Source organism: Lontra canadensis, unplaced genomic scaffold (genome assembly GCF_010015895.1).
Source record: "Lontra canadensis isolate GAN:19392208 unplaced genomic scaffold, GSC_riverotter_1.0 scaffold26, whole genome shotgun sequence".
In the NCBI taxonomy this organism is placed as follows: domain Eukaryota; kingdom Metazoa; phylum Chordata; class Mammalia; order Carnivora; family Mustelidae; genus Lontra; species Lontra canadensis.
The window spans coordinates 20,094,383-20,121,758 of record NW_022631020.1 but is presented as its reverse complement, the minus strand read 5'-3'; the positions used below and the strand labels follow the sequence as shown (position 1 = coordinate 20,121,758).

The 27,376-nt window shown below is 38.9% G+C and overlaps 1 protein-coding gene across 19 annotated transcripts in view; it reads left to right on the top strand.

Annotated features, from left to right (window-relative positions):
- The window catches only part of LMO7 (LIM domain 7), a 203,393-nt gene that overhangs the window by 130,251 nt on the left and 45,766 nt on the right, over positions 1-27,376 (top strand). For 7 of the 19 annotated variants that reach the window (XM_032864226.1, XM_032864224.1, XM_032864225.1 and 4 more), the window contains 9 exons: positions 13,953-13,983; positions 14,784-14,897; positions 18,656-18,854; positions 22,217-22,469; positions 22,803-23,087; positions 23,399-23,677; positions 23,958-24,161; positions 25,037-25,756; positions 26,738-26,767. In XM_032864226.1, coding sequence (XP_032720117.1) covers positions 13,953-13,983; positions 14,784-14,897; positions 18,656-18,854; positions 22,217-22,469; positions 22,803-23,087; positions 23,399-23,677; positions 23,958-24,161; positions 25,037-25,756; positions 26,738-26,767 — 2,115 coding nt within the window. The remainder of the gene's footprint in view (positions 1-13,952; positions 13,984-14,783; positions 14,898-18,655; positions 18,855-22,216; positions 22,470-22,802; positions 23,088-23,398; positions 23,678-23,957; positions 24,162-25,036; positions 25,757-26,737; positions 26,768-27,376) is intronic. The other 12 variants (XM_032864230.1, XM_032864231.1, XM_032864240.1 and 9 more) reach the window with 6 other exon arrangements.

Genomic DNA, 27,376 nt, shown 5'->3' with positions numbered 1-27,376 from the left:
TACATCATAGTATAATGGAATGTTCTAAAAGCAGTCTGCATTGGGTATACATGGGATCACATGGAGAAGGCCTCTAGGAGAATATAGGAAGTCTTCAGAGGTAGGTGAAATGTGAGCTTAAGCTGAGAGAATGAGTAGCTCAAAAGAATGGAAGAAGAGTCAGGAAACTTCTAGAAAGAAAAAACCTATTGTCTCCCAGGTAGAGATGGGAGAGATCAGGAATGTTGAGAGAATTCTAAGGATGTTTCATGGAAAGAATGTTGGGTTTGTGCTGGGGCAGGTCAAGAAATAAGGTGGCTAAAAGTAGCTAGAGCTGAATGCAAATGCCATGTTTGGATTTTACTCAAGAGGAAATAAAGCATTAAAAAATAAGAATGTTAAGGAAGAACACATAGAGAGCATTCCATTTTAGGAAGATTCTTGAGTCACCTCTGTGAAGAAGGAGGGGGAAAGACCGAAGATAGGAAATAGGTCTGAGAAACAAGCAATGATTACGAGAGATATTTAGGAGCTAGAATTATAGGATTTGGTTGGTAGGGAAGTGAGTTTGGAGGAGAGGAAGTTGTTTGGGTTAATTAGGGCTTAGCTTTCTGGCTCTGAAACTTAGCCCTTCACTGGATGGGAAAACATAGAAGCATGAACAGGATTGGGGATTAGATGATACATGCATTGGAGAAGAACTTGAAGAATTTTACATTCTGAGCTGGGATAATGTTAGTGGGAATATAAAGGGCACATCTGAGAAAAGTTGGGAAGTACTAGTTGAATTTGGTTTGGATTAAATATGGTGAAGGTGGGGAGGAGAAAGGAGAAAGAGTTGGTTAGGTTCCTTAGTCTCAGAAATTTCAAAAAGGTATTTGCAAATAAAATGGGAAAATTGAAGTTGATTGCAATAAATGCCAAGTAGTCTGAAGGATATTGGATTGAATGTATATTGACCTTGAAAGTTAATTGAAATGCAGGGTTATATTAATCTGAATTTGAAAGCCAATTATGTTATTCCTCTGAAGCGTGTCCATGCTTTCTCAGTGGTTTATATAAGGATGATTGGTGATACTTTGATAATATTCTGAAATTTCAAGTGTTATGTAGAAAGCTAAATAAGAAATAGAAAAGCTGTCACAGGTGGTATGTGTACATGGAAAAGTTTTAAATAATGCATGATGTTGGCTTTCTAATAAAAGACAGGTGGCTTTATACAAACTGCAAGAAGATAAACCATAAAATATTAAATTAAAAATGATTTTTGGGGGGGGCACCTGGGTGGCATAGTTGGTTAAGTGTCTGATTCTTAGTTTCAGCTCAGGTCATGATCTCAGGATCCTGGAAACGAGCCCTCCACTGGGCTCCAGGCTCAGTGTGGAGGCTGCCTTTCTCCCTCTCCCCCTCTTGCTCATGCTGTTTCTCTCTGTAAAATAAATAAAATCTTTTACCCCCCCCTTTTTTTTTTGACATCCAATTCCTCAGACTACATTTATTTCTACTCAGGAGGTAGATTGGTTTTGGTTTTATTTGTCTTGGGAGATTTGGAAGATATATTCATGAAGAAAGAGAAATTCTCCATTATCTTCTTCCTTTTTCTAATGTTACCTGTACTACTTCTGTATTTGTAGTTTTGCCATGGGACAGAAGTCTTTGTGGATTTTCACATGAATGTAGTGACAGCTCAGCTGTGAATGGAGTTTTGTTGACACGGATTATGTGCAGGTAGCACTGTTGGCAGTGGTTGCTGTGGATGAAGTTTAAAATGGACAATAAGGAGTCCTTGCCTTTTTTTTAGCCAAATGATACTCTTACTGCTTTGAGTTGGCTTTTAGGTGAGATGGATTTGGGCTTGAATTATAGCTATACAGGAAAAGTTCTAGGAAGTCACTTAATCTCATTAAGCTTTGGTCTCCTATCTGGCAAATGGGAATAGCACTGGGGACAGCACAATATAGAGCTCTACTGAAGGAAATGCGTGGAGAGATGCTGATGTAGGACTTGTGTTAGTGTCCTATGGCCACTGTTTAGTGACTTAAAGCAACACAAGTATATTCTTTTATGGTTCTGGAGGTCATATGTTTAAAATTAGTCTTCAGGGGCTAAAATCAAGGTGCCAGCTTGTCTGGTTCCTTCTTGAGACTCTAGAGGGAGAATCTGTTCTTCACCTCTTGACTTCTAGAGACATCAGGCATTCCTTGGCTGCTGGCTGCCTCATTGCAGTCTCTGCCTCTGTGGTCCCATCCCCTTCTCCTGTAGTCGTCAAGCCTTCCTCTCATCAGGATACTTGACCCTTAGGGGCCAACTTGACAATCCAGGATATCTCCTCATCTCAAAATCCTTAACCTGCAAAATCCTTCTTGCCATGTAAGGTAACATTTGCAGATTCAAGGGATTAGGATGTGAACATTTTGGGGGAAGGGGATGTTGGTTATTCAGTCTGTGGTAGTACTCAAATTATCAATATTGTGAACAAAAAATAATTAGAGATGGAATATTTGTGTTTAAACTAGGAAAATCTATAATTTGTACACTATGAAAGAGCAATACACAATATATTTTATATACAGATGTATTTTAAAGAATGTACCTAATCGAGGCTCCTGGGTGGCTCAGTGGGTTAAAGCCTCTGCCTTCGGCTTAGGTCATGATCCCAGGGTCCTGGGATCAGAGCCCCACATCGGGCTCTCTGCTGAGCAGGGAGCCTGCTTCCTCCTCTCTCTCTGCCTGCTTCTCTGCCTACTTGTGATCTCTGTCTGTCAAATAAATAAATAAAATCTTAAAAAAAAAAAAAAGAATGTACCTAACCATTCTGGGTTGTATGAAAAATGGGACCTCACTTATTACTCAATAATGGCTTAAATAAGGTTTAATTGGAGGGCCATCTAAATTGGTCAGACTTAGTAGGACATGGTTTTATATGACTGTGATAGAGAACGTGAAGATCTGATGCACTATTTACCACTTTAAATATGAAGGATAAGCAAGCTTGGATGGATTTTTCCAGGGTAATGAGAACTCTGAGCTCCTAGATTATACTAGTTCGTAATTCTTTGAGAATTTGGTATATATTTGCTAAGTGTCTGTTACTATGCAGGCACCGAGTTAGGTCTTGCCCTTGGATCTCATAGTATGTTTTTCATGAACTTCTCAGGTGTTTAGTCATTGCTTGGCTGTTTGCATCGATCACACTTGATATCTTTTTCTAGATAGCAGTCATTAGATGACACTTTCCACTAATTTTCAACGCATGGGAACCTTGAGTGTGCTTTTTTCGAAATCTTAGATCCTCCAAAACAGAGGCTCTCACTCAACCATGGGTGGTTTTGCCCCCCAGGGGACATTTGGCAATGTCTGGAGACATTTTTGATTGTCATGGTGGGTGTGAGTGGAGTGCTGCTGGTATCAAGTGGGTAAGGCCAGGAATGCTCTTCAGTACCCTACATGCACAGTATAATTCCCCCACAATAAGGAACTATCCAGTTCAAAATGGTAATGCTGCCAAGGTTGAGACACTCTCCCTGCTCTAAATTTATATTGCTTCCATGAACCTTTGGATTAATTAAAATTGTGAAAAATTAAGGTTTTTTTTTCTATCTTGGAATTGCTCCAGTAAACATTAGATAAAGAAGGGCTTATCTAAAACAGGCAAAATTTAGGACTAAAATGATAAAATTGGGATAGGGATTTTTGGGAGGGGAAGTAGTGCTAATTTTTCCCATAGTGGAAATGGAAATTAAAAATTTTGAAACAAGTGTTAGATAGAGGCAAGGAAGAATAATTTACTTCTAAGCAATATGGAGACTTTTGAATGTGTAGGTTGAATAAGTAGTATGTATTACTTTGATAATATGGAATTGTACTATACGCACACATAGCACCTTTAGCATAAATTACAGTTGAGGAATTAGCAGTGTGATAGCTTACTAATAATTTATATGCTCTCATGCTTTGCTGCCAGGAATGTTCATGTGTATCAGAAAGGAAATAGTTTTTTTTTTTTTTTTTTTAAGATTTTATTCATTTATTTGACAGATCACAAGTAGGCAGAGAGGCAGGCAGAGAGAGAGAGGAGGAAGCAGGCTCCCCGCCGAGTGGAGAGCCCGATTTGGGGCTCGATCCCAGGCCCCTGAGACCATGACCTGAGCCGAAGGCAAAGGCCTCAATCCACTGAGCGTCCCAGACGCCCCAGGAAATAAGTTTTTACATGCTAGGCACTTTAAATATATCTCCGTTGAAGCACCTGGGTGGCTCAGGCATCCAACTCTTGATTTCGGCTCAGGTCATGGTTTTAGAGTCATGAGATTAAGTCCTCTAACTGGGGCTCCATGCTCATTGGAGATACAGCTTCTATCTCTCTCGAATAAATAAATCTTTATATACAGGTCAAAAAGTCAAAAAAATACTATATACTTTAAAAAATACTATATACTTTTGACCTATAAAGGTCAAAAATTACTATATTATATACATATGTATACATATACACATATATATATATTGACCAAAAAAGTAAAAAAATGCTATATATACTTTTTGTCACCTCTACCTTCTTTCCTTATACCTGGCATATACATATATCTTAATTTTTAAAAACCTAAAGGTAGATCCAGCTTTTCTTAATATAGGAAAAGTTGCCTTTAGGAGACAAAAGATTTTCTCACTTCATCTCATTTGTGCTTAATTTATAATCTTATTTATAGTTGATGAGTACTTGTCTTACAAAAAACTATTCATGAAGGCTTAGCAGTGGTAAAGTACAGGAAATCTATATTTGGCAGTTATTCTCTTGCTCTGAGAATTATTGTGATATATTTCATTTACTTAGAAGTCTTCTATAAAGTGCTCTGGCAGTTTTCCATGTGTGGAATCCCATAATGGGTTTTATGTTCAAGGCAGTGGAACACATAGCTAAACTCTTATCGAAAATTTGGTAATGGGGAGCTTCTGATGTTGTCTCTGGAAGGCAGATTTACTCAATATAGTTATTGCCATAAGTGGGTTTTGAGCCAACACTTTGAGAGAATATCAAGAAACCTATTTCAGGATAATATAGAGACAATTATTTTTTCAGAATTAGGAAAGAAATGAATTATTTAAAAAATACATAATGGTGGAAAGTGTGACTACACTAATACTAAAACATGGTCTTGGTCTATGGATTTTAATTTTTGAAAAGTATGGATCATATCAAGTCTTAATGGTTTTATGACTCTGGGAAAGTATTAAGCCTTTGGAGTCCCAATTTCCTACTTACTAATCATTAGATGGTTCTGGGAATTAAAGGAGATAATGTATAATAATCAATATAATGAATAATATGAAGGACTTAATAAAGGCAATTATTTTAATATACATTATGTAATTGAGCATAAAGTGAGCTTAAAACAGAACACAATTGCAAAATACTTCATAATACCAGTGTCTCTTAATATTTCAGTAACAGTCGTGCCAAAAAATATGAAAAAAAATTTCAAACTTTAAGTGAAACGGCTCTCTTGTTGCAGGTCTTCTCAGAACTTTAATTGGTTGGTTATTGTGTATACTTGAGAAGAAAATACACAATACTTTGCAAAATTTTCCACTTTAAATCCTATTAAATTTTACCATCTTCTCATGGTACACAGTTTGAGAGACACTGACTTTGAAAGTACCTCACCTAGCACATTCCAGTATCATGATACTAGAAGATTTATGCTTATAGTTGATATTCATATTGACGTTGAGCATGGGTTTGAGCATCTGGAAGGACGCCTGAGATATGTAGTTCAGTATTCTCCTAAATTGTATCTTTGGGACATCAGTGGTTTTGACAAGACTTTTGTTGAACGTTCATTCTCTTCCCTCCTTTGAGGAGAAGCAAACCAATAATTTAGTCATTGTGTGCATATGTGTTAGATACTATAAGGATTTAAGAATAATCTGGTAGCAATCCCTTAGCTCTGCTCTCAACAGTATTTTTTGACCTTTTTGTCCCCTCTACTTTCTTCCCTTACCCCTGACATGCCTCTGTCCCTGTCACATGGGATGGGCCTGTCTGCTTTGCTGGTTTCTCCTCTACTTCTTAACCCTTACGTGTTGGGTTTTCCAATACTCAGTCCCTAGATATCTTCTCATCTACCTTTATTTTCTAGGTGATATTATTTTAGCATTATGACCTTACATTTCTTCTCTGTGCTGACAGTTCCCCAGATTATATCTCCAACCTAGATTCCTAGCTTGAACATCTTACTTCTGTGTCTAATTACCAATTACTTACCATTTCTACTTTGTTACGTGTCTCAAACTTAATGTCTGAAACCAAAACTCCCTATTTTTGTTGCAGCTGCTACCTAGCATTGTTACCTACAGAAGTAAAACGATGGGTCAGTCTGTAAGTTGACATCCTCTTTAGCCTCTCCCCAATACATTTGATATAGTTGAATATGTAATTCCATTTAGTACACAGCATACATGATGGGTACTCAGTCCCACATTGAGAATTGCCTGTTTTGGGGTTGCAGTAGAACAGGGAATGTACATGTGTGAGTTTCCAGTGTGAAATCAGTTGCATGTGATAGCAAACATTCCATCAAGTAGAAGAGAATTACAAAGAATCTGCAGTTTTGAGAGTTAGAGAAAGCTCACCTTTCAGCTTCAGTGTCATTTTTGAAGCAATGTCAGTGTCTTTGGAGGCATGCAGTTTTCTTCCTTTCCCTTTAAGTGAAACTTAGCTATTCTTAGTAGTGTGTAGGAGTGTGTGAAATTTAATAAATTATTTTTAATAAGAGGTACTTACTTGATTGTCATGTTTGGGGGAAAAAAGCATTTTATATTGCTAGGGTGAAAACTGTTGAATTTCCAAGATTTTTTTCTCACATAGGTAAGTTCAGAAAGCACGAGTTTATCTCTTTGTGCTCACTAATTACCTCCAGGTTTCATGCTGTTTTCCCAAGAATCATTTGTACAGTTTCCACATTCAGGTAGACCTGCATTTTGCAACTATGGGAGATGAAAATCTATGAGTCACGTAGATTGTCTAACATTGCCGGAAGATTGTCCAGTGGAATGCAGTTTCATTTTTAGGGATGAAGGTGGGAGGAAAGGAAGAATTTCATTTTTTTAAATGTAGCTTACTTGAAGAGAAGGAAAGAATAAGTGCAGTATTCTAAGAATTCTTCTTGAACTTGTTATTCACAGGTCTCTTCCCCCTGCTTGACGCGGTCATTTGAGAAAGGTGGTGGTATTTGCTCTATATTAAGTAATGCAGTGGGTGAGCTTCCATTAATAGAAAAATAGAGCTTCTGTTAGTAGAAAAAAACCATTATTTGATCAGTTCCTACGTTGTTTCTTTGATTCCTGCATTTGGAAAAAAAACAAGCCATTTCCTCAGACAGTAGTGTTAGAAGTTATTTGTTACGTTTCTGAATACTTTCACTTAGTACCCTTTAGCTTTGCTCAGAGTTCTCTCTTTGCTACCTTGTAGAGGCAACCGTCTTGTTGCAGATATAAAAATGATGCCACCGCTGTCATGAAGAGACATCTGCTGCAACTTGTCTCCGCCGTCTCCCACTGCCACACATGTGCCTCCCCGCTTTCAATCTGACAGATTGAAAGCAGATGCGGTCCACACACTTCTGCTTGTGACCGTTTATGAAATCATGACTCAGGGCCTCATTTCTTGAAATATTTTTAAGGTTGTGAACAGGTGGCCAGACTTCATTAGCAACAGCTGGAGGGCAGAGATCACTTAGTGGCTTGGAGAGCCACCAAGTATCTTGTGAGTCCAGTTTCTCTAACATCAGCCCGGTTTCCAAAGAGGCAACATTCAGGTCAGCTGTGCTGTGGAGGGCGGGGCCAGACTAACTCTAGAAGGGTTGGGTCCCTAGCAGGAACCCCCAGTCTTACTCATTCTGGGAAGTGGCCTCAGGAAGCGGATGCCTGGGGACAAGAATCACCCAGTGAGTTGCAGTTGTTCTGAGGCACAAGGTGGAAGTTGATTCTGGGCCAAGAAAGGAGGACTAGGGGGCCGTAGGATTAGGGGTCTAAAGAAGGTTGAGTATGTGTGGCAGGGAAGAGATGGGTGGGGTAGGAAGCTGTACTTGAGCCCCATATAGAATTCCAGATTCCTTGTTACCAGAGAAGCTTGAAGGAGTGGCAGGTGGGACCACACTTCTCATTCTTCCTATCAGGATGTGGGGAGGTCTCCCCCTGTGGTACCTGAGGCAAAAATATTGCCAGTCTTGAAGACGTTCCAGCATGAATTTTTAATCATGTTCCTTGATGATTCAGTAAGACAACTGTATTTTAACTTTACCAGTTGGTGAAGGCTTGGAGAGGATGGGTGCTGAGATTTGGGGAGGAAAGATGATTTTGGAGCATGGAATATTCAGTTCTTTGGGGATTATGATATTGTGGGAGAGCTGAGGAGATTGGACCTTTCACTGTTGTAAATGAGGAAGTTGGTAGCTTGAAGAAAAGGTGTGTCGAGATATGGAAGAGGAAGATAGAGAAGTGGGTAGGTGTTTAAAACTACGAAATTTTACCTGATTTGGTGGAAAATTCCCTGTCTCTTGGTCCTTCATCTGCTGGACTGGCTCTGTGAGTGCCTTTAAGTAACTTCTACATAAACGCATTGAGTGTAGGCCTGTGGCTGACTCCACAGATAAGACCATGAGTCAGACACGCTTCAGTGCTCTGCAGTCTAGCAGCAGGGATGATGGGGTAGTCTGTGGTGGGTGGGCCCATGCCTGTGGGTGGGTGGGGGTGGTGGTTAGCTCTTCCGATAAACAGAAGGTATTTGGAAATACTTTTGATGAAACCCTAGAACACAACTGGCTACCCCAAGCTATAATAAAACTATAATCTGATCCTTTGTTTCCAAACTATGCTATCAGATATTAGGGGAATAGATTTTGGCCATGTAGGTACCTTTCCACCCCCACCCCACCTGCACCCCGTGATTTTTAGCATTTGGAGAATTTGAGGGTTGGCCAAGGCAGTTTTTGTTAGAAAAAGGATGGATGAAGAGGGCTGGCTTGATGCCAATATGGATATTTGGCCAGTGATGATAATACCACAGCAGTTTGTCTTGACCTTTGTTTGACCTTATTCTAGAAATACTTTCTCGTTCAAAGCTTTCCATGGCAAGAGGGCAAAGAAAGCATAACATGAGAGTGTCTTGGATTGTGCTTCACAGAAATGTCTCTTCCAGGGAAAGATATTATGTGTGGACTGTCCTCTGGCCATTTCTCTTCCCCCACAATGTTTGTTTGAGATGGATAATTGGAGGATAGTTTTGAAATGTCTCCATTACGTGATCTGTTTCAGTTAAGCGCCTCTTAAATTTCTCATTTAATCCCAGCAAGACTGGTATGTTGTTCCTAGGTGAGACTAGGAAACTTCAGTACATGACTGAGTTCTCAGGACTAGTCATAGTGGAGTCAGAATTCGTACCCAGAAGTGAGACCCCAGAACATGGCCCCTTAGCCAAGTTGGCTCTTTGTGAAAGAACCCAGCCCTGGGGATCTCTGCAAGAGAGCTAGAACATTGACGTGGATTTTATTTCCCTTTGCTTAAAGGTGGTCCTCTTGATTGATGATTTGTACTAGTATTTTAAAATAGCTTCCGATAAGGAAAGGTGGAATGAGACCTAGAGCTTCCTGGTGCGAAGTATACCAGAACCTATTAGGATAAGGTAATTACAGATGAAGGTGTTCACTGATGGGCTCACTTGAAAGTTTGTGCCTCTTTTCTCCCTGATCTCTGGCAAAAGGTTCAGAGGTATGTATGGGTATATATTTTCTGGCCCTTTGTCAGGTTGCGAAGAAATGATCAGAACTATTAACAGTGGAAGATTATACCTATGTTATACTTGTGATTTTTCTGAATATTATAAATGCAGTATTAAAAATTAGTGTATGAGAAGGCTGGCAACATATTCAATGTAGTCATTTTTGGAAACTATTAATGTTTCATCTCTATCTCTTTTTATGGTAAATTTGGGTTTCAAGGAAGGTTTGGATTCCTTGGCTCTTGTCTTTCAGAGCTCTGCTGGGAAGCTTTTCATTGCAGAGACTAGCCCTTCATCTTTGTCCTTAGCACTCTGAAGTTGGTCTTTTTGTTTTTGAATCTCTGCCTTTTTTTTTTTTTTTTTGACTTATTGATGTACAGTTATAAAGAAGTCCCCTTTGTTGCAATTTTAAAGGTAGTCTTTTAAGAAAGTAACCCCATTATGGGTACCAATACAATTAGAGTCCATTGGGTATGTTTTAAGCAAGGTAGTGCTATTTAACTGTTCTGTGACATCATGCATATTTATGAGGAATCACCTGAGCTTTTATGATTTTAGGTTTTCTCTTGCTTGCTTACATTTCTGCAAGCTAAATAAATGTATTCAGTCAATATTTGAGAGCATATGTGTACCATGCACTGTGCTAAGCATTGTTAATAAATATTACATGGTTGCCAGGTGGTAGACCTGTCTTAGAACACCCGGGACATGGCAGGACACAAAAGCACATTCTGGTGGAGGAGAGTCATAAGGAATGCATGCAGTAGACAGAAGTGCAAAAATAGAGCAGAGATGAGAGATAGGGAGTATCCGAGAGCCTGGTTGCAATTTTAAATATTTGGGTTCAGCATGGCTTCACAAGGAAGCATTTGTGTGCAGCATGGTAAGTGGGCCCTACCCTCACATGGCTTCTGGTCTAGCGATGACTGCTTCTTCATGAGCACTTACCATGAGGCTGGGGATTCTCTTAAGTACTGTGGACATTTCCTCCTAGTCTACTAAACTGGGGAGCATTCTCCTCAGTATCATCAGAAGGAAATGGAAGTTTTTGAGTGTCAAATTGCTCAGATGAACATAGTTAGCAGGATCCAGATCTGACCGGAAGCCCATTCTCTTAAACATGGCCCGACAGCATGTTCACTCTTGAAATGTTTATGGAGGAATTAGCCAGCTCTGTAGATTGGGCTGCCTTATTTTTGGTTCTCTTGTGTTGGGCAGTGACTTGGTTGGCTCATGGAAAGTCTGTGTTAGCATGAGCTTCCCCACAAACCTGTTCTATTTAAAAGGCTTTGGGGTTTGGGGTTGTGCCCAATGGCCACAGTAGGTAAAGAAGCCACATGGTTACTGACTTCCATCCAGCGGGATGTGTTTGTTCTGTGTCGGAAAGTGGCCTCTGTTGACTCCCGCCAATCATTGACAACTTGAATTTCTGGCATTGCATTTCAGTGATAGGATACGAATTTGGCTGGCTTATGTGTCATTGTGTTCAAGAACACATTATAAATGCTCATACTTGGAAGGGAATGTAAAGTGTGTGAAAAGTTGCAGTGCCCAGGTTACTGCTTATTTTGTTTATTACAGAATAGACCATATGTATTTATAATGATTGTTTTATTGTAATAAAAAGTAAGTGGTAAAGGAGTGTGTTGGAATAGAAACCTTTATGGAGGGATGTGGAAAGGAGGTCAGGGGTTCAAGAGCCCTCTGTTATTCTTTTGCCCTTAGTGTGCTTACGATAACATTTGACTCAAATCGTCCCACTTTCAACAGAATGGCAGTTTTCAGCAAAGTCTGTCCTTTGAATTGAGTATTAACAGTTCTTATGTGCTTTGGCTAATTTAATTTCTGAGGTGTGTATGTTGATCATTCTTCTAAAAAGCTATTTTACAACTCTATGTGCTATTTTTTATGGTCAGTTTTTAGTGATTCCCCCTCCATTAACTACTTCCTAAATTAAATGTTGATTTTTACAAGGTGATTTTCTTTTACTTAGGAGATAAGCTATGATTTGAGCACTTAAGCTGTACAGTTTATTCTTTTAATTTACTTTTTTTAGAGTATAATATACGCATATTAAAGTTATACATTACAAGTGTACTATTCAAAGACTTCAGAGGTCAGGGCACCTGGGTGGCTCAGTGGGTTAAAGCCTCTGCCTTTGCAGCTCAGGTCATGGTCTCAGGGTCCTGAGATCGAGCCCCGCATTGGACTCCCTGCTCAGCAGGGAGCCTGCTTCCCCCTCCCCCTCTGCCTGCCTCTCTGCCAACTTGTGATCTCTGTCTCTCTCTCTCTCTCTATTAAATAAATAATCAATCAATCTTCAAAGACTTCAGAGACAGAACGCAGGTGGGTAGTCAGCTTCTAGATCAAAATGATCTAGATCTAGATCAAAATCTAGATCAAAAAGAGAAGGATCAGTGTCCTCTTATTTGTTCTAATCCTTCCACCATCCTTCCCCACAAGGGTAACCGCTCTTCTAACACCGTTTTTGGTTTTTTACTTCCTGGGAGTGAAAATTACAATCTGTATTGTTTGTGTCTGGCCGCTTTTGCTTCTCATTGCTAGACTGAATCGTATAGTCACGTGTAGTTGCAGATTGTTCATTCTTATGGCCACATAATGTTTCATTGTGGGTGTTCCCCAATTGAGCCATTCTTTTTTTTTTTTTTTTTTTTTTTTAAAGATTTTATCTATTTGACAGACACCAGAAGTAGCAGAGAGGCAGGCAGAGAGAGAGAATGAGGAAAGCAGGCTTCCTGCTAAGCAGAGAGCCCAAGGCGGGGATTGATCCCAGGACCCTGGGATCATGACCTGAGCTGAAGGCAGAGGCTTTAACCCACTGAGCCACCCTGGCACCCCCAGCCATTCTATTGTTAATGACCTACGTGCAGTTTCCAGTTTATTCTATTATGAAGGGTGCTTCCATCAACCTTCTCATATATGACTTTTGGTGAATATATGTGAGCATTTCTGCTGAATCCCAGGTACAGGCATGCATTCCAGCATTTCTGCTGTATTATAATCCCAGGTGTATACCAGGGATTGGAGTTCCTGTGTGTAGAATATGCATATACTCAGCTTTTGTAATTATTACCAGGTGGATTAAAGGTTAAAGTCATTGCATAAATTTACATTTCCGCAGTAGTGTAAGAACCCATAGATTTTATTTTTGTCCTGTTTTGGGGTAGATAGGGGGTGCATGTTGTTCTAAGGTCCATTTCACTTCATGTTTGTTTTCTGGAAAGGAATGGCTGTAGCCGTCTCACTGATTCTTTGAAAGTTAAGTTAAATGTTTGTGTGCGCATTCTCTCCCCTTTTACTTTTCTGTGTTCAGGTCTTATATGTTAGATATGTATTTTATATCTCTCCTATGTACATATGACATATATGTATATATATTTTATGTGGAAAATATAATACTTACAGACTTTTAGGCCAGAAAGTTTATCTAGTTCTGGCTTCTCCAGTCTCTGAATTAGCAATGATCCTGCTTCAGTCTGTCTCATGACAGGAAGCACATTAGTTTAGGGTGACCTCTTGTTAGTTAACTGATGTTGCTTCCTCAACACTGAGGTGACATCTGCCTCCTTTTACCTTCTCGCATAAATGTCATGCCCTTTCATAGGTGCGGGAGAAAACTTATGATTCTTGTGACAGAGTGAAATCTCTTCAGGCAGAGATTCATGGCCATTTTTAAAACTGTAATTCTCAACAGCTGCAGGACCTTGATCTCTGAGCATTTTGCTCTGAGGAATTTGGGTGAAAAACCCATGGACGATGGAAAAGAAAACTCCATGAGAAACTCCGCACCCCACCTCACCCCCGCCCTGCTCTTTAAGGTTTTTGCCTTTTCTCCATTTTTGTGCCATGAGGCACACTGACCTGCCCCACTTTTGGATGGGTTTAAAACACTGCTTAAAATGAAAATACAAAAAATGCAAATGGTGTGTTAAAAAAAATCAGACTAATGAAAAAAATGAGAAAAAGACAGCCTTGCTTTTTATAGAAAATGGACCATTCTATTTCATGAAATCAGTGAACATGGAAAAACTCTGATGGATAATATGCAGTCAAAGGTTTTTGAATGTCCAGGTGGTAATAATATTCATAGAACATTAGAATAAAAAGGAGTTTTTTCTACTTAATAATTTAAAGCTCATAGATATTACTTAATAGACATTTTCTTTTTTCTTTACAGGCAAGAAGAGACTGATAGGAGAGTGAAAAATGTAAGCTATATTTAAGGGAACATTATTAATGGTTTTTTACTTATGTATTCTGTAATAAGGCTGTGGGATCTAAAAATATCCGATATACTGTGAATCCTTTTTCTAGTGGAATTGTTCCCAGTAGCCAAGCAGTGAGGAACTCGAAGTATATTTAATATTAAATTGTATATTCTCTGATGTCAGGGGGTAAGAGGGGAGGTGGGACCTGGGGGGTGGGACCTGGGGGGTGGGTCCTTATACGTGAGTAAGGTGGGAAAAACAAATGAATGTACTTCAGGATCTTTAGAGGAGTATGTCAAACCACCAGTTCAGACTTTAAGGAAAAAGAGTGAATGTTTAAGAACTGTGGGTAATTGCTCAGTGCGGTTATATGTCTAACATTCTGCATAGTAGAAGAATTTCTAAAGGTGTGAATGTTTTATTTAAAAAAATACAAGAGTACCCTATTAAAGAAGCTGAGGATTACTGATTTTAAGGGTTCAGTCTAAAAGTTTGTCAGAAAAATTGATTGCTTTTAAAGTTTAATTCGGTTTCTTCATAAATGTTCTCCCTTTATGTACTGCTAGAGTATACAAATAGCTGTTGGGATCTGAGCTTTTGGTCTGAGAACATGCTCAGAGACAGAAATCGAAGAATAATTAATGTTTTTAATGATCCTTCTCCTTCACATAATTTAAAAGAAACTCTACTTTTCAGCCTCCATAGATATGCTATCTTCCGTCTAGAGTGCTAACCAGCATCTGGACTTTCAGTTAGTTACTAAATAGACTAATCTTATTGTTTTCGTGGAATTTTTCAAGGTTTTGATAACATTGTACTGGTTGGGAAGAAAAGCACAAAGTAACCCGTACTATAATGGACCCTATCTTAATTTGAAAGCATTTGAGAATCTTCTAGGACAAGCTCTGACTAAGGTAAGGAAACCACATCTGGATGAGACGACTACTGTTCCCAACACTACTACTTCCTCCTCCTTCCCCCACCTCCCTATATTCCTTTCCTTCCACTTCTCCTCTTCCTTATTCCCCTCTTCTAACAAATAAGGCAGCTCCTATTATCTTTGTTCCACTCTAGATAGTGCTGGGTAGAAAGTGTTGTTACCGGTTTTATACGTTACCACCAAGGAGTGAGTGAGCCTAGGTATTTCTTTCTTAGTTTTAGGTAATTCAACGACCTACTCATTTGCTTCCTTTCTAAGGCCCTTGATATAACTTAACTCTTTCTATATTAGGAACTCAACCTGTAGTAGAGAGGTGCTTTAGGACTATTACAGGTGTGGAATTTACTCAGTCTCTCTGTCTTAATATCTTGTCATGGGCCATTATACCTTCAATGCCCATGCTCTAGTTTCCTCATGATTCTGCCATATTGCTGCTTTTACCTGGAGAGCAGTAAATGCTGTTACATGGAATGTGATAAGGGATTTAAATTAGAATCTTTGTCCTAGACACGTTTCTAGTCCTTTATATCTTGGAGTCCGTCTTGCAGCTTTTGAATGTTTAAGGATTGTTTGAGGAGAGTCCAGTGCTAGGGCTGACCACAGTTGTAGCAAATTTTCTTTTGTAAGATCCAAATGGGAAAATTAAGTTTTCTAGGGAAATATTGATCCAGGGGAATTTGCAGTGCTCAGAAGAAAATAGGTAACTAAAATAATATGCTACCATCTAATTAACAGCAGTTGCTCCATGGATTTTTATGATGATTAAATGGCACTGTACTGAGAAGGTATTTAACATTAGTCTGTGGCACACTGTAAGGATGTAATAAATGTTAGTTACCATGATTGGAAGATAGAAATGTTATGATGAAGATGAGCACCTTGCCTTACATTGACTCTGATCTTCAAATACTTCTGCCTGAGCCCAGCCACATACATTGCAGAAAGATGAGATTATAGGTATTCCTTCTTGATTTTTATTGTTTTTCAATTGGAGAGAGTTGATAGTACTTCACTCAAATTTTTTGAAAGGATTAATTCAGGTATTAGAGTTATCCTGCACAAGTGTTGTTCTAGATGTTGGGAGAACACTCGCAAAAGGCCATCCTCCTAGAGCACCACTGTCTGAGGGAGACAGATGAACAGATAGGTCACTACAGTGGGAGAGGATAAGGCTGTGATGGATGACGGTGGAGGTAGCTCGGGACATGAGCAGAGCCTTGCCTTACCGTTATGTCAGCTAAGAAAACTTCTAGTTAAAAATAGTATGGGACTTTGGCTCCTGTATTAGTGCTCTCTTCCAGCCTTTGGTTCTTTTTATGGCAGTCTGACTCAGGTTGAACAATCCTAGTACAGCATTTGTGCTGGGGAATTCTTTATTCAAAGCTGTTTCCTGTCACTAGTGTCAAAACAAGAGTAGGTAAAACATTTTCACAGATAAAACTATAGCTGTTTCTAGTCCATTATCATGGAATGGGGATGGCCATAAGAAGTGTGTCAATATATCTATCTGGTCACTGTTTTGCATCTGTTCTATTAACAGTCACTGTGTTCAAGTGTTTCACACTGAAATAGATAATGCTTAATGGCCAAATCAGAGTGTCAGTTAAAAAACACACTTGGTAAGCTGTCGTACCTGAGTCATCTTATAAACTGGAGGTGACTCATTTTAGGTGACTGGTCAGAGGGAAGTTCTTGTAAAAACCAGACCCCAGAGCCAGACTCAGGTTCTTTTATCACTGAAGTGGCTCATCATCAATAACTTGAACATTTTATGAGGTCAAAAATCATCTCTCTCTGTGTCAAGGACTCTGAGATTCAACAAGTACGTATCTAAGAAAACTGATGGATCTAAAGATTTTCCCAGAAATTTAAAAATCTTTTTATATTTTGAGAAGTATTTTGGTGGTATCAGCACTAGGCCCAGCTTCCCCATCTCCTTGGAAATGAGATACAAGTTGTAGGTGCTCACGTTTTCATGGCAGGTTGCCAACTCTAATGCCAGGATATCTGGTGTCTAATGTATATGAAATCTCACATAAATCCACTAGACCTTAAGGGTGCTTCATATATTGGTCAGAGACTTGAGCCAAGAATGGACAGATCCAGTCTCAGCCAAAAGTGTGCCCAGGACAGCTGCTAATTATGCATTGTGCACATTCTTTTTTCAACTTTATCCATATGTTGAAAATGTTCACAAATGAAAGTTGAAAGAATCGTACAACAAATACCTAGATATGTGTCATCCGACTCAACTATTAAAATCTTTCCTTTATGGGCTTTACCTGTCTAAATATGGGCTTTACTTGTCTACCCATTCATTTGTTTCTACCTAATCATTTCAAGGTAAATCACAGATCTCTCACCTCTGAAAACTTAGCAAGCATCTCTTAGGAGTAAAAGTATTCCTCTGTATAGCTACAATGTCTGTTATACTGAAGGAAATTAGTAAATGTTCCCTACCATCTAATATCAAGTCCATATTCAAAATTAGCCAACTGTCTCCCAACTTTCATTGATGGCTTATTTTATCTGAATTCTGATTTAGTCAAGATTCACATATTATATCTAGGTGTTACGAATTCCGGCATTCTTCAAACTCTCTGTAGTTAGCTCATCTGCAGCTAGCATTTCTGATTTGTCCGCTAATGACAAATTCACCTTCATTGTAGGAAAAAGTTAGTCATAGATATTCTCTGATTACTATATATTGGGACAGTGCTAAGGACTTTATAATTTTATTGAAATTCTAATTTTAAAAAGTATAGTTTTATTTTGCTATTAACATTTTCATAGAGAAATTTTATTAAAAATAATGCTATACACACACACATATATCTTCTAAATATATCTAACATATATAAAATATCTAAATACCAGATCTTCTAAAGATTTTACTTTTAAATAATCTCTGCACCCAACATAGAGGTCAAACTTAAAACTCCAAAATCAAGAGTCACACGCTTTCCTCACTGAATGAGCCAGGTTCCCCCCAAATTATGCTTTGAAATCAAGTTCTGTATAATATACAAACCTATGGCTAATCATGTTTGTTACATGTGTATATATATGTCTTACATGAGCCAAACAAATACTTATTTGGATTCAGAGAAAGTAAATTTTGAATACCCACAAACAAGTCTGCTTTCTTGGCGGATCTAGGTTTTTTGTAATCAATGAAGATGAGTGAATTCTGTGGTGTGTGCTTGCTGCCCCTGCCCTTCTTTCTGTTTTTAAAGGTTTTTGTTAAGAAACCATAATAATTATAGTGACTTCATTATAAAACCTCCAAATATTTCCTGGAGGTAGGCTGACTATAATCTTATGAACTTACCTCCTTTTGGATATCAAAATTAAGGTTGGCTTTTTGCTTTGACTCCTTTCATGTTTATTGCCAGATAAATCATCACTGACTTTAGCACTTGAATGTATTATTAGCTTTTCTTCTCTTAAAATGTTCTCCCATTATTTTTAAATAAATGATAGTCTTTTATTAAATAATATTGAATGCCTCCTTTTTAAAAAATATCTCCTTATTGTTACAAAGGTGCCAAGTATTGTGGGAAAACATTTACAGATTTATACTCTGAATTTTGCCAGATTTTCTTTTTATGGTTCACAGAGAAATCTCATGCCTTCCCTATCAAAAATAGCACAACTTGAGCTCTGCAAACAAGTAAAGACTGATTGCATTTTTGGAAGTTTATAGAACTTCTTTAAAAACTTTTCCTTTAGGCTCTAGAAGACTCCAGCTGCCTGAAAAGGAGTGGCAGGGACAGTGGTTACGGGGATATCTGGTGTGCTGAACGTGGAGAATTTCCCACTTCTCCAGGCAACCATAAGCGAGAAGATTCCTTCGAAAGCTTGGACTCCTTGGGGTCTAGGTCATTCACAAGCTGCTCTTCTGATATCACATTGAGAGGTGGACGTGAGGGTGAGTTGCATTTTTGACTGTTTACTTTTAATGTGTTTGCATGTTAAGAGAAATTTGGAAATGGTAGGAGAAAAGTGGAGCAAAATCTATTGGGGCAAACATTTTACCAAAATGTGGATTTTCACAGAGACTAGAATATTGAGGGTTTTATTTTTCCGTTTCTTTCTCTTTTTCTTTTTCTTTGTCTTTCTCATTCCTTCCTCACTGTATCACCACTAGAATGGTGATAGTTTTCACTTTTTTTTTTTTTAATCCTTCCATGTTTAGAGGAAAGCGGGGAGACTATTAACTGAGACCTGTTGAGTCAGTGATAATCTATCCTCATTCTCTTTTCTCCAGATTCAAGTTTAATAATCTGTGCTCTGAGGCCTATTCACTGATACATTTACACATAAAAAAGAAAGATTCTATAAAAGTCTGTTCTAGTTCCTGAATAATTTTCTCCCCAAAAGATAAAAAAAACTTCTCTTAAGGAAAAGCAAGAAGAATATTTCCGTAATTCTCTCCCCAAAAAAGATTGATACCTATCACGATGGAGTATTATGCTAAACTTTGATAAATTAAATAGCCGTACTAGCATGGTATTAGAAAACCTCTTTTGCTTCTCTAGTCCAGAGTAAATCCAGGACGGTGTGAGGAAAGAACATGCAAATGAAAGTTACTCTGTTATGAGAGGACGCTTTTTTCAAAATCCTGATCAGTTATTTAAGTGTATGTCTTCTTCCAGTGGCCATTGGGTGGTGTCAGAAATTTCTTATGTGTACCTCTAACAATTCAAATTTAGGTAGATTGAAACCACCAGTAAAATTTCTGTGCTTCTACCATCAACATGAAAACATTGAGAGTTCTGGTCATGAATTTGTGCTAGATTGTTAGGGATTTTACTTTGCTAGTTATATTGATCATCACATTTAAATTTTTAGTTGTTTTTCCTAAGGTTCTTATTACAAAACATTTAAAACCTCAGCAAAGTTGAAAGAATTTTACAGTTGAAGACCCATGTTCTGGCCACCTAGTTCTACCATGACATTGTACTGTGTTTGCTTTACACATATTTACCCCTTTCTCTGTACATTACTTATACATCTTGTTTTTCCGAGGTACCTCAGAGTACCTTATACTTGTCCTAAATACTCAGCACACAGTCATCAACAACAACCTTTGTTATTGTTCTGATGTAGTTTTACATAAAAGTGATGTATGATAGATTTGGTTTTGAAAAAGAAAATTAATCAACAAATTAAGTATCACCAACCCCCACATTCTTAGGTTTTAGAGCAGTAGTGACCTTTGAAATTAAAAAAGTAAATAGCTATCTAAGAGTTAACCTTTTATATTTACTGCTGTGTTTGTTGGTTGTCTGCTCTCTGTTGGTTGCCTGCTGTCCGTCGTCTGCTCTCTGACATTTCCATAGCCCAGATGACCAGCACAGTTTTAAGGAAATGAGTCTGAGCTTATAATTCATCTGAGTGATTAAAGCTGTAAAAGCAGAGGCTGAAATTCTCAACACACTATATTGCTTTGTGCCGACTGGATAACCTAACACATTCACCGTTTACATGTATCCAGCCCACAAAGACTGAGGGCATGTGGGAATAGACTTCCAGTGCTTCCTGTACAGTGGGCCTATGGTGTGGAATGAAAGTCCTCTCCTCAGATACTTGTTGGAGTGGATGCCTGGTACATGTGACAGAAAGCAGAAGGCCACTGTCCCCCTGCTTCCTGATAGTGGGGAGGGAGTTGCAGAGCTTGTTTGAAGAGGGCGGAAGGGAAGGCTAAGTCCTTACAACTGAGAAAGAGAAGAAAAGCCTACTGGCTACACAGATAATTGAACTTTTGTGATCAGTGTGCTGAAATTCTGCTACATACTGGTTGTAATCCCAAACTGATCTCCGCCGTTAGGATAATATTTTTAGGTTAACAGCATTGCAGAGTCAAGGTGCTTGGTTTTATATAAAACCCCTTATTCTATCGAGAATATTTGCCTACTCTGTAGGAAACTCCACTGGACTCAAAAATAAAGAGATTTTAAGTTTAAATATTCCAACGTAGAATAATCTCGCTGTGTGTTTAAAATTTCACAGGTACACATTTTGGCAAAACTCTTTAAGATCTTTCTTCTTTGCCAGAGATGTCATATTTAGGAGGTCGTAAAAATGAAGCATCACACTGACTCTTCACCCTCCTGGTCATAGCTGCTGCTGCTTCCTCCCTTTCTGCCTTTTCTCCCTTACCCTCTTCCAGCCTCCTGCTCTCACAGGGGTGTGCTCAGTCACTTCCTGTAGGCTATTCTCAGTGTTACTGAGTATAGATTTCTGGTGAGCAGGAGAGAGGAGACCAGACCGGCTCCAGCACAGGTTAAGCCTATAGGGGTTCTTAGTGCCGAGAGGCTACAGTTCTCAGGTCCTCAGGTCCGTGGGCATGGAGCAAGGCCATGCTCCCAGGGAGCCCTGGTGGGAAGCAAGAAACATTTGCAAACTTTCTTTACAGATACACAGAAGCAGGAAGAAAAGGGCAGATAAGGGGGACAACTCAGCTTGGATCTCTAGTAGTATTTTGTAGCCTCTTTTCTTCCTGTTCCTTTAAAAAGAGCAGACTTATTTATTTTATAAAAACAGATCAGTATTTGTATCTGTCTGACCTTGAGGTGTGTCAAAATACATTGTTTTGAATTTGTGTTTGAATGATTTGGGATCAAAACACAAGGTTCCCAATATTTCCATGGCTACCCTCAAAAAACCTTGAGTTGTGTGTGTTCGTTTAGGAATGAGACTTGATATTCCTTTGGACCAACTGATTTCTAAAGTCCCAGCCTCCTCTCTGATGTGTGACTTTTGCTTCTAGAGGTCTCACAAGGATCTGGCTAACCCCTTTGTGATATTTTGCTTTCTGCTTCTCTTTCTATGTCCTCCCTTATCTCTCACCTCACAGAAATTTGAGACAACGGCATACTTTATTTTAAATTACGGACTTTCCCTTGAATGACTCTTTGATCTCATTTTAGGCATCTTTGACTCGATCGCTACGTGTTACTACAAATTTATTGCGTCCCACCAATAAATTTGATGTAAAGTCACAGGGGCAAGGAATATTGGGAAGAGAAGGAATTCAGTGGTTAATGGGGACGTTTTCTGCTTAGACTATACAACAGTAAAAGAATGTAGCGCATGCGCCTACAGTATGCAAAGCAAGTTCCTCCTAATGGATCTTATCACAACTTCATGACAAATTTCTAAAAATATTCCCCAGAGTTAGCAGAAGAGCCCCGGGTTTCCAAGGGAAGGACAAAGCAGGCTTGCTGTGTGGGTTCAGTTAGACAAATGATCTGGAGAATAAAGCAAATTCTCTTGCTTTTTTTATAGGTTGTGAAAGTGACACAGATTCTGAATTTACATCCAAAATGCAGGATTATAATAAAGATGATATGTCCTATCGAAGGATTTCAGCCATTGAACCAAAATCTGCTTTACCGTTCAATCGTTTTTTGCCCAATAAAAGTAGACAGCCATCCTATGTGCCGGCGCCATTGAGGAAGAAAAAGCCAGACAAAAATGAGGATAACAGAAGAAGTTGGGCCAGCCCGGTGTATCCAGAAGCAGATGGAACATTTCCAAGGTACTGGGATGCAAGCTGATGATGGTGTTTTAAAATTCAGTATGCTTTGTGAATTTGCTGGGATTTTAAATATGGGAAAAGGAATGGTGCTTAAAATGTATTTCATGGATAATAAATTTCAATAATGAAAATTTTTTTTTCTTACCTATATCTCTAGTCATGCATATCCTGATGATATTTCTTCCATTTAAAGTGTCAGCCTAGGAAGAGCCGGTTCTATTTTAGATGCATGCCTTTAGCCTAATGACATCTTTCAGCTGATTAGATGACTTTTGTTGTTCATGGTGAGCAGTTATTTTCTTCCATTTTTTTCCCTGTCTTGATTGATCTCAGTGGACACACAGACAGTCCTTTAATTTCCCATCAAATTAGCAGAGCAGAGTGGGATTTGTCAAGTGCAACTTGCGGTCAGAAGGAAGTGTATGATTCTGAAAGTGGTTCGGACTCCGAGGATGAACGAAGGTTGCCTGACATAGTTTTGGATGACTTAGCCAACCGTAGATTCCGAGTGAAAAAGAGGCCCGAGTGTTTCACATCGAAAACCACCTCTCCTAGCTCTTACTCACCAAGGTTTCCTCCTGCTGACACATTAGCCTCTGGGCCGTACGCACTGACGAGGTCAGAAAAATTCTCCCAGATCAGAGTGTCTGTGATGTTGGTTTTAATACATAACACCCCAGGTTGTTTGCAGTTTGTCTCTTTTTAACACATCTCATAATTATCTTTGGCCCTTGTGTATCAAGTTATTCTCTAATTAAAATGAGATGCCGTTATAATACCTTAACTTTGTTCTAGGAACTATAATGATGAGAGTGGCAACTAATTTGTCCCATCCAGTGGCATAAACTCTGTGAGCCAAAAAGCATGCCTTTTTGTTCTGTGTCACAAATTGTCATTTGGTATCTTAACCGGTTGGATGTTTTGAACAGTAACGAGAGGAGAACTTGGGGCAGAAATGTGGAGAACTGGCCAAGAGTACAAGAAGCTTCAAAGTCCTCTTGTTACTCGGAAGTGGAAGAAGAAAAGACAAGCTTGCCCAACACCATCAAGGATGATCTTTATGTGCGAAAGCTAAGTCCAGTCATGCCAAACCCAGGGAATGCTTTTGATCAGTTTCTTCCCAAATGTTGGATCCCAGAAGATGTGAACTGGAAAAGAATAAAAAAAGAAACTTACAGACCATGGTATAAAGAATTTCAGGGATTCAGGTTTGTCTCTGTGCACGTTTCTATTGTCCTAGTGTTCCTTCGGCACCCTGGCTAGGTGCATTCTATGTGTGCTGCTTAGGAGAGAGAGAGAAAGGTTACTTTTCTCTTCAATACCTATAGAACCTCTGTAACTGCAAAAAAAAAAAAAAAAAATGCTGTTTAAATTTAAACCTTAGGACCTGGATCTTAAAAAGCCTTCTGCATGACAGGATTTTCAGTAGTTGTAGTTTTCTCCAACTCTTTCTCCTTCCCTCCCTCCTTTCTCTGCATCGTTCTACAGTAGGAGGAATTCAGATTCTGAGGATGAGGATTTGGGCTCGGACAGAAGTTCCTCCATTTTTAGTAGAATCCAAAAAGCAAAACATAGGCTAGACAGCAGCTGCCAAAGACGTTCGCTCCTGCTGGAATTGGCTACCAAAGGGGCCAGGACCTCCCGGGACACCCATGCAGCCAGGAGAAGCAGCAGTGCCTCTGAGGAGCCCAGGTGTATCTGTGTGCATGAGCCTGCCCGCCTTGAGTCTGGCCTGGGACCCCTGCGCCAGGGCTGCTGCTCCATTAATCTCTGACCATGACGCGCTGGATCCTGACACCTCATTCATAATATTTAGCACAAAAGCCTAATGTATGACGCATTGCTTTCTGTGGGAGCACATAAGCTTGGAAGTCTATAAAGTCAAATATTCTTCAGCACAATGATGTACAAGATAGTACATAGTTATGTGGGGCATAGTCAAATCTTTTGGAAAACTATTTCTAAAAAGCTTTTGCGGAAGTTGAACTTAGTATATGGTTGTGTTCTGTGTGGAGATGTGGAGAAAGGAAATAACTTTTAGATAAACACCAGGGCCTGCCAGTCTGGTGGGAAAAGGCAAAGAAAAGATTCATCAGGGTCTTTTTGAAAGGTTCACAGCATTTTCTTTTCTTTTCTTTTTAAAATTCTGCTGACTACACTGATTGCATAAAGTGCTTGATGACCAACTCTTTGATCTCATCAAGATTGTTGCTGCTTCTCTGGGATGGGGACTACATCACCATGGCTAACAGAATAAGGGAAGGGAGAAAGCAAATGTATGTATGACAGAGAGGCAAGTGCGCTCTGTCTACGTTCTAGCCCCATCAGTTGACCTGGCTGGTCCACCTTTGCCAAGAAGTACACTCTGCATTTGCTTCTTGAAATGGGATCCAAGAAGGTCACGGGTGATGGTGTTAAAGGCTAGTCTTTCTTCCAAGCAAGAATCTCTCCCATGGTACCCTAAAATAATTCACCCATGGTGACGGGCTAGTTGCTCTGCTGCCTAATTACCTTTTCAACCTAAACTTAATAAGATTCTCCCTTCCTTTTTCTTTTCTGTGCTTCAGTCAGTTTTTATTACTTCAGGCACTCCAAACATACTCTGATGACATCTTATCTTCTGAAACAAATATCAAAATTGATCCCACTGCTGGCCCAAGGCTCATAACACGCAGAAAGAATCTCTCTTCTGCACCGGGGTATAAAAGAGATGACCTTGAGATGTCAACCCTCGATCCTGACTTAGAGAATGATGATTTCTTTGTCAGAAAGACTGGAGCTTTCCATGCAAATCCATATGTTCTCCGGGCTTTTGAAGACTTTAGAAGGTTTTCCGAGCAAGATGATCCTGTAGAGCGAGATATAATTCTGCAGTGTAGAGAAGGTGAACTTGTACTTCCAGATCTAGAAAAAGATGATATGATTGTTCGCCGAATTCCAGCACAGAAAAAAGAGGTGCCTCTGTCAGGGGCCCCAGATAGATACCAACCGGTCCCTTTCCCCGAACCCTGGACTCTTCCTCCAGAAATTCAAGCAAAATTCCTCTGTGTACTTGAAAGGACGCGCCCACCCAAAGAAAAAAGGAAGAGCTGTAGAGTATTAGTGCCTTCCTACAGGCAGAAGAAAGATGACATGTTGACTCGCAAGATCCAGTCTTGGCAACTGGGGACGACTGTGCCTCCTGTCAGTTTCACCCCTGGTCCCTGCAGTGAGGCGGACCTCCGGAAGTGGGAGGCCATCCGGGAGGCCAGCAGACTTAGGCACAGGAAACGGCTGATGGTCGAGAGGTCAGAGTGTGTTTCTGAAAGGATTTTGCTTGTCATGGATGGTCTTGTGTAACTTTTCCTGTGTGAGAAAGTGGCATTGTATCGCCCAACTCTGCATGTCACGAGCCATTTTGAAGCATCCTGTAAAAATTTATATTGTTGTGAGAAACCTGTAGTGATTTCTTGGAAAAAGTGCAATTCCATATTTGCACAACTCTAATTCAACTATCTGAGGCCTGTTTTAAAACGTGTAGACACAAACAAACCTTGCCTTTGGCCTCAAGGAAGACTATGATACTATCTGCAACATGATGTTTCCGGAAACTGTTTTCCAGCCATGTTTACCGACTTTATATTCTCATGTCCAGGCTTTTCTGAACCAGTCTGGTTGTAGTTTAGTTTTCTGTGTTTCTCATATTTTGGAATGTATGATTTCTGTGTAAACATTTCCCTTAAAATATGGCATTGCAAATTTCATTTAACTTAATTACAATTTTTGGTTTTGACCTTGGTTCCTTGGCCTATCGATATATGACTTTTTAAATTTATAGTTTAAAATTCAGTACAAACCTTATTAAAATGCATGAATGTTATTTGCTGTCTACTACATTTTACCTGTATGCAATTATGGCCATTTTGATAATAACGTGTCTGCATTTATGTGTTGTGCAACTTGCCATTTTGATGTTTAGCTTGTTGAACTTTGGGATGGACAAATACAAGGTTGATTAAAATCAGTAGATCCACATCTAACTTCTATTCCTGGCAACAGGAAGCTCCTTGTTATGGATTTGTTGGTTCAAGGTAAATTAGGAAACTCTCTATCTCGCTTAATTTGATTCCTTGAGATATGAGATCAATTAGAAATTGAGACATTATCAAGAAGGTGATAAAACCTTTTGAGATTTGTCCATCTCTAGTTAGAATCGTAAAGATATTGAACATTTAGAGAGTAACAAAACTGAAAAGTGACTTTTAATTTTTGGTTTTCTGATTTCTTAGACTCTTTCAAAAGATTTATGGTGAGAATGGGTAAGTTTTTTAGTTCACAGTAAAAAAAAAATCTGTGTATTGTTTGTCCTTTGTGTAAAATGTCACTGCACTTCTGGCATGTTACTAAATGGGGACGCTGTGTGCTTTGCATGTAATTTTAAAAAATGGGAAATTTTTTCTTAATTTTGCAACCTAACAGTAATATTTCTGTGCCCAAGCGCACAGTGCATGCAGTGCTATGTGACTGTGGTAGGTTTTTTTATTAGAAGTTTAAAATTCAGGTCTTTTTTTTTTTTTTTTCACCCATTCTTTTCTTTTTCCTTTTTTTTTTTTTTTTTTTTTTTAAATTCAAGGAGTTGAATAAAAGTAACACAATTACTTGCCTAAGATTGGGTATATTTAATTTTGTATTTGATTGCTACAAAGACCAAAATTGTCACTTCTGCCTGTTGAAGTCCAAATAAAGCTCTATTATTCTATTTTATCTTATTTTTCCAAATAAAGTTATTTTAGTACATTTTAGAAAATCTATGATGGAAAAGGAATGCTAGCATTCACTTTGAAGTTGGAATTCATACAGTTGGCATTATCTATATACTCCTATTTTTGGGGGAGCTTTATTAACTGGGATGAGGAATAACATTAATT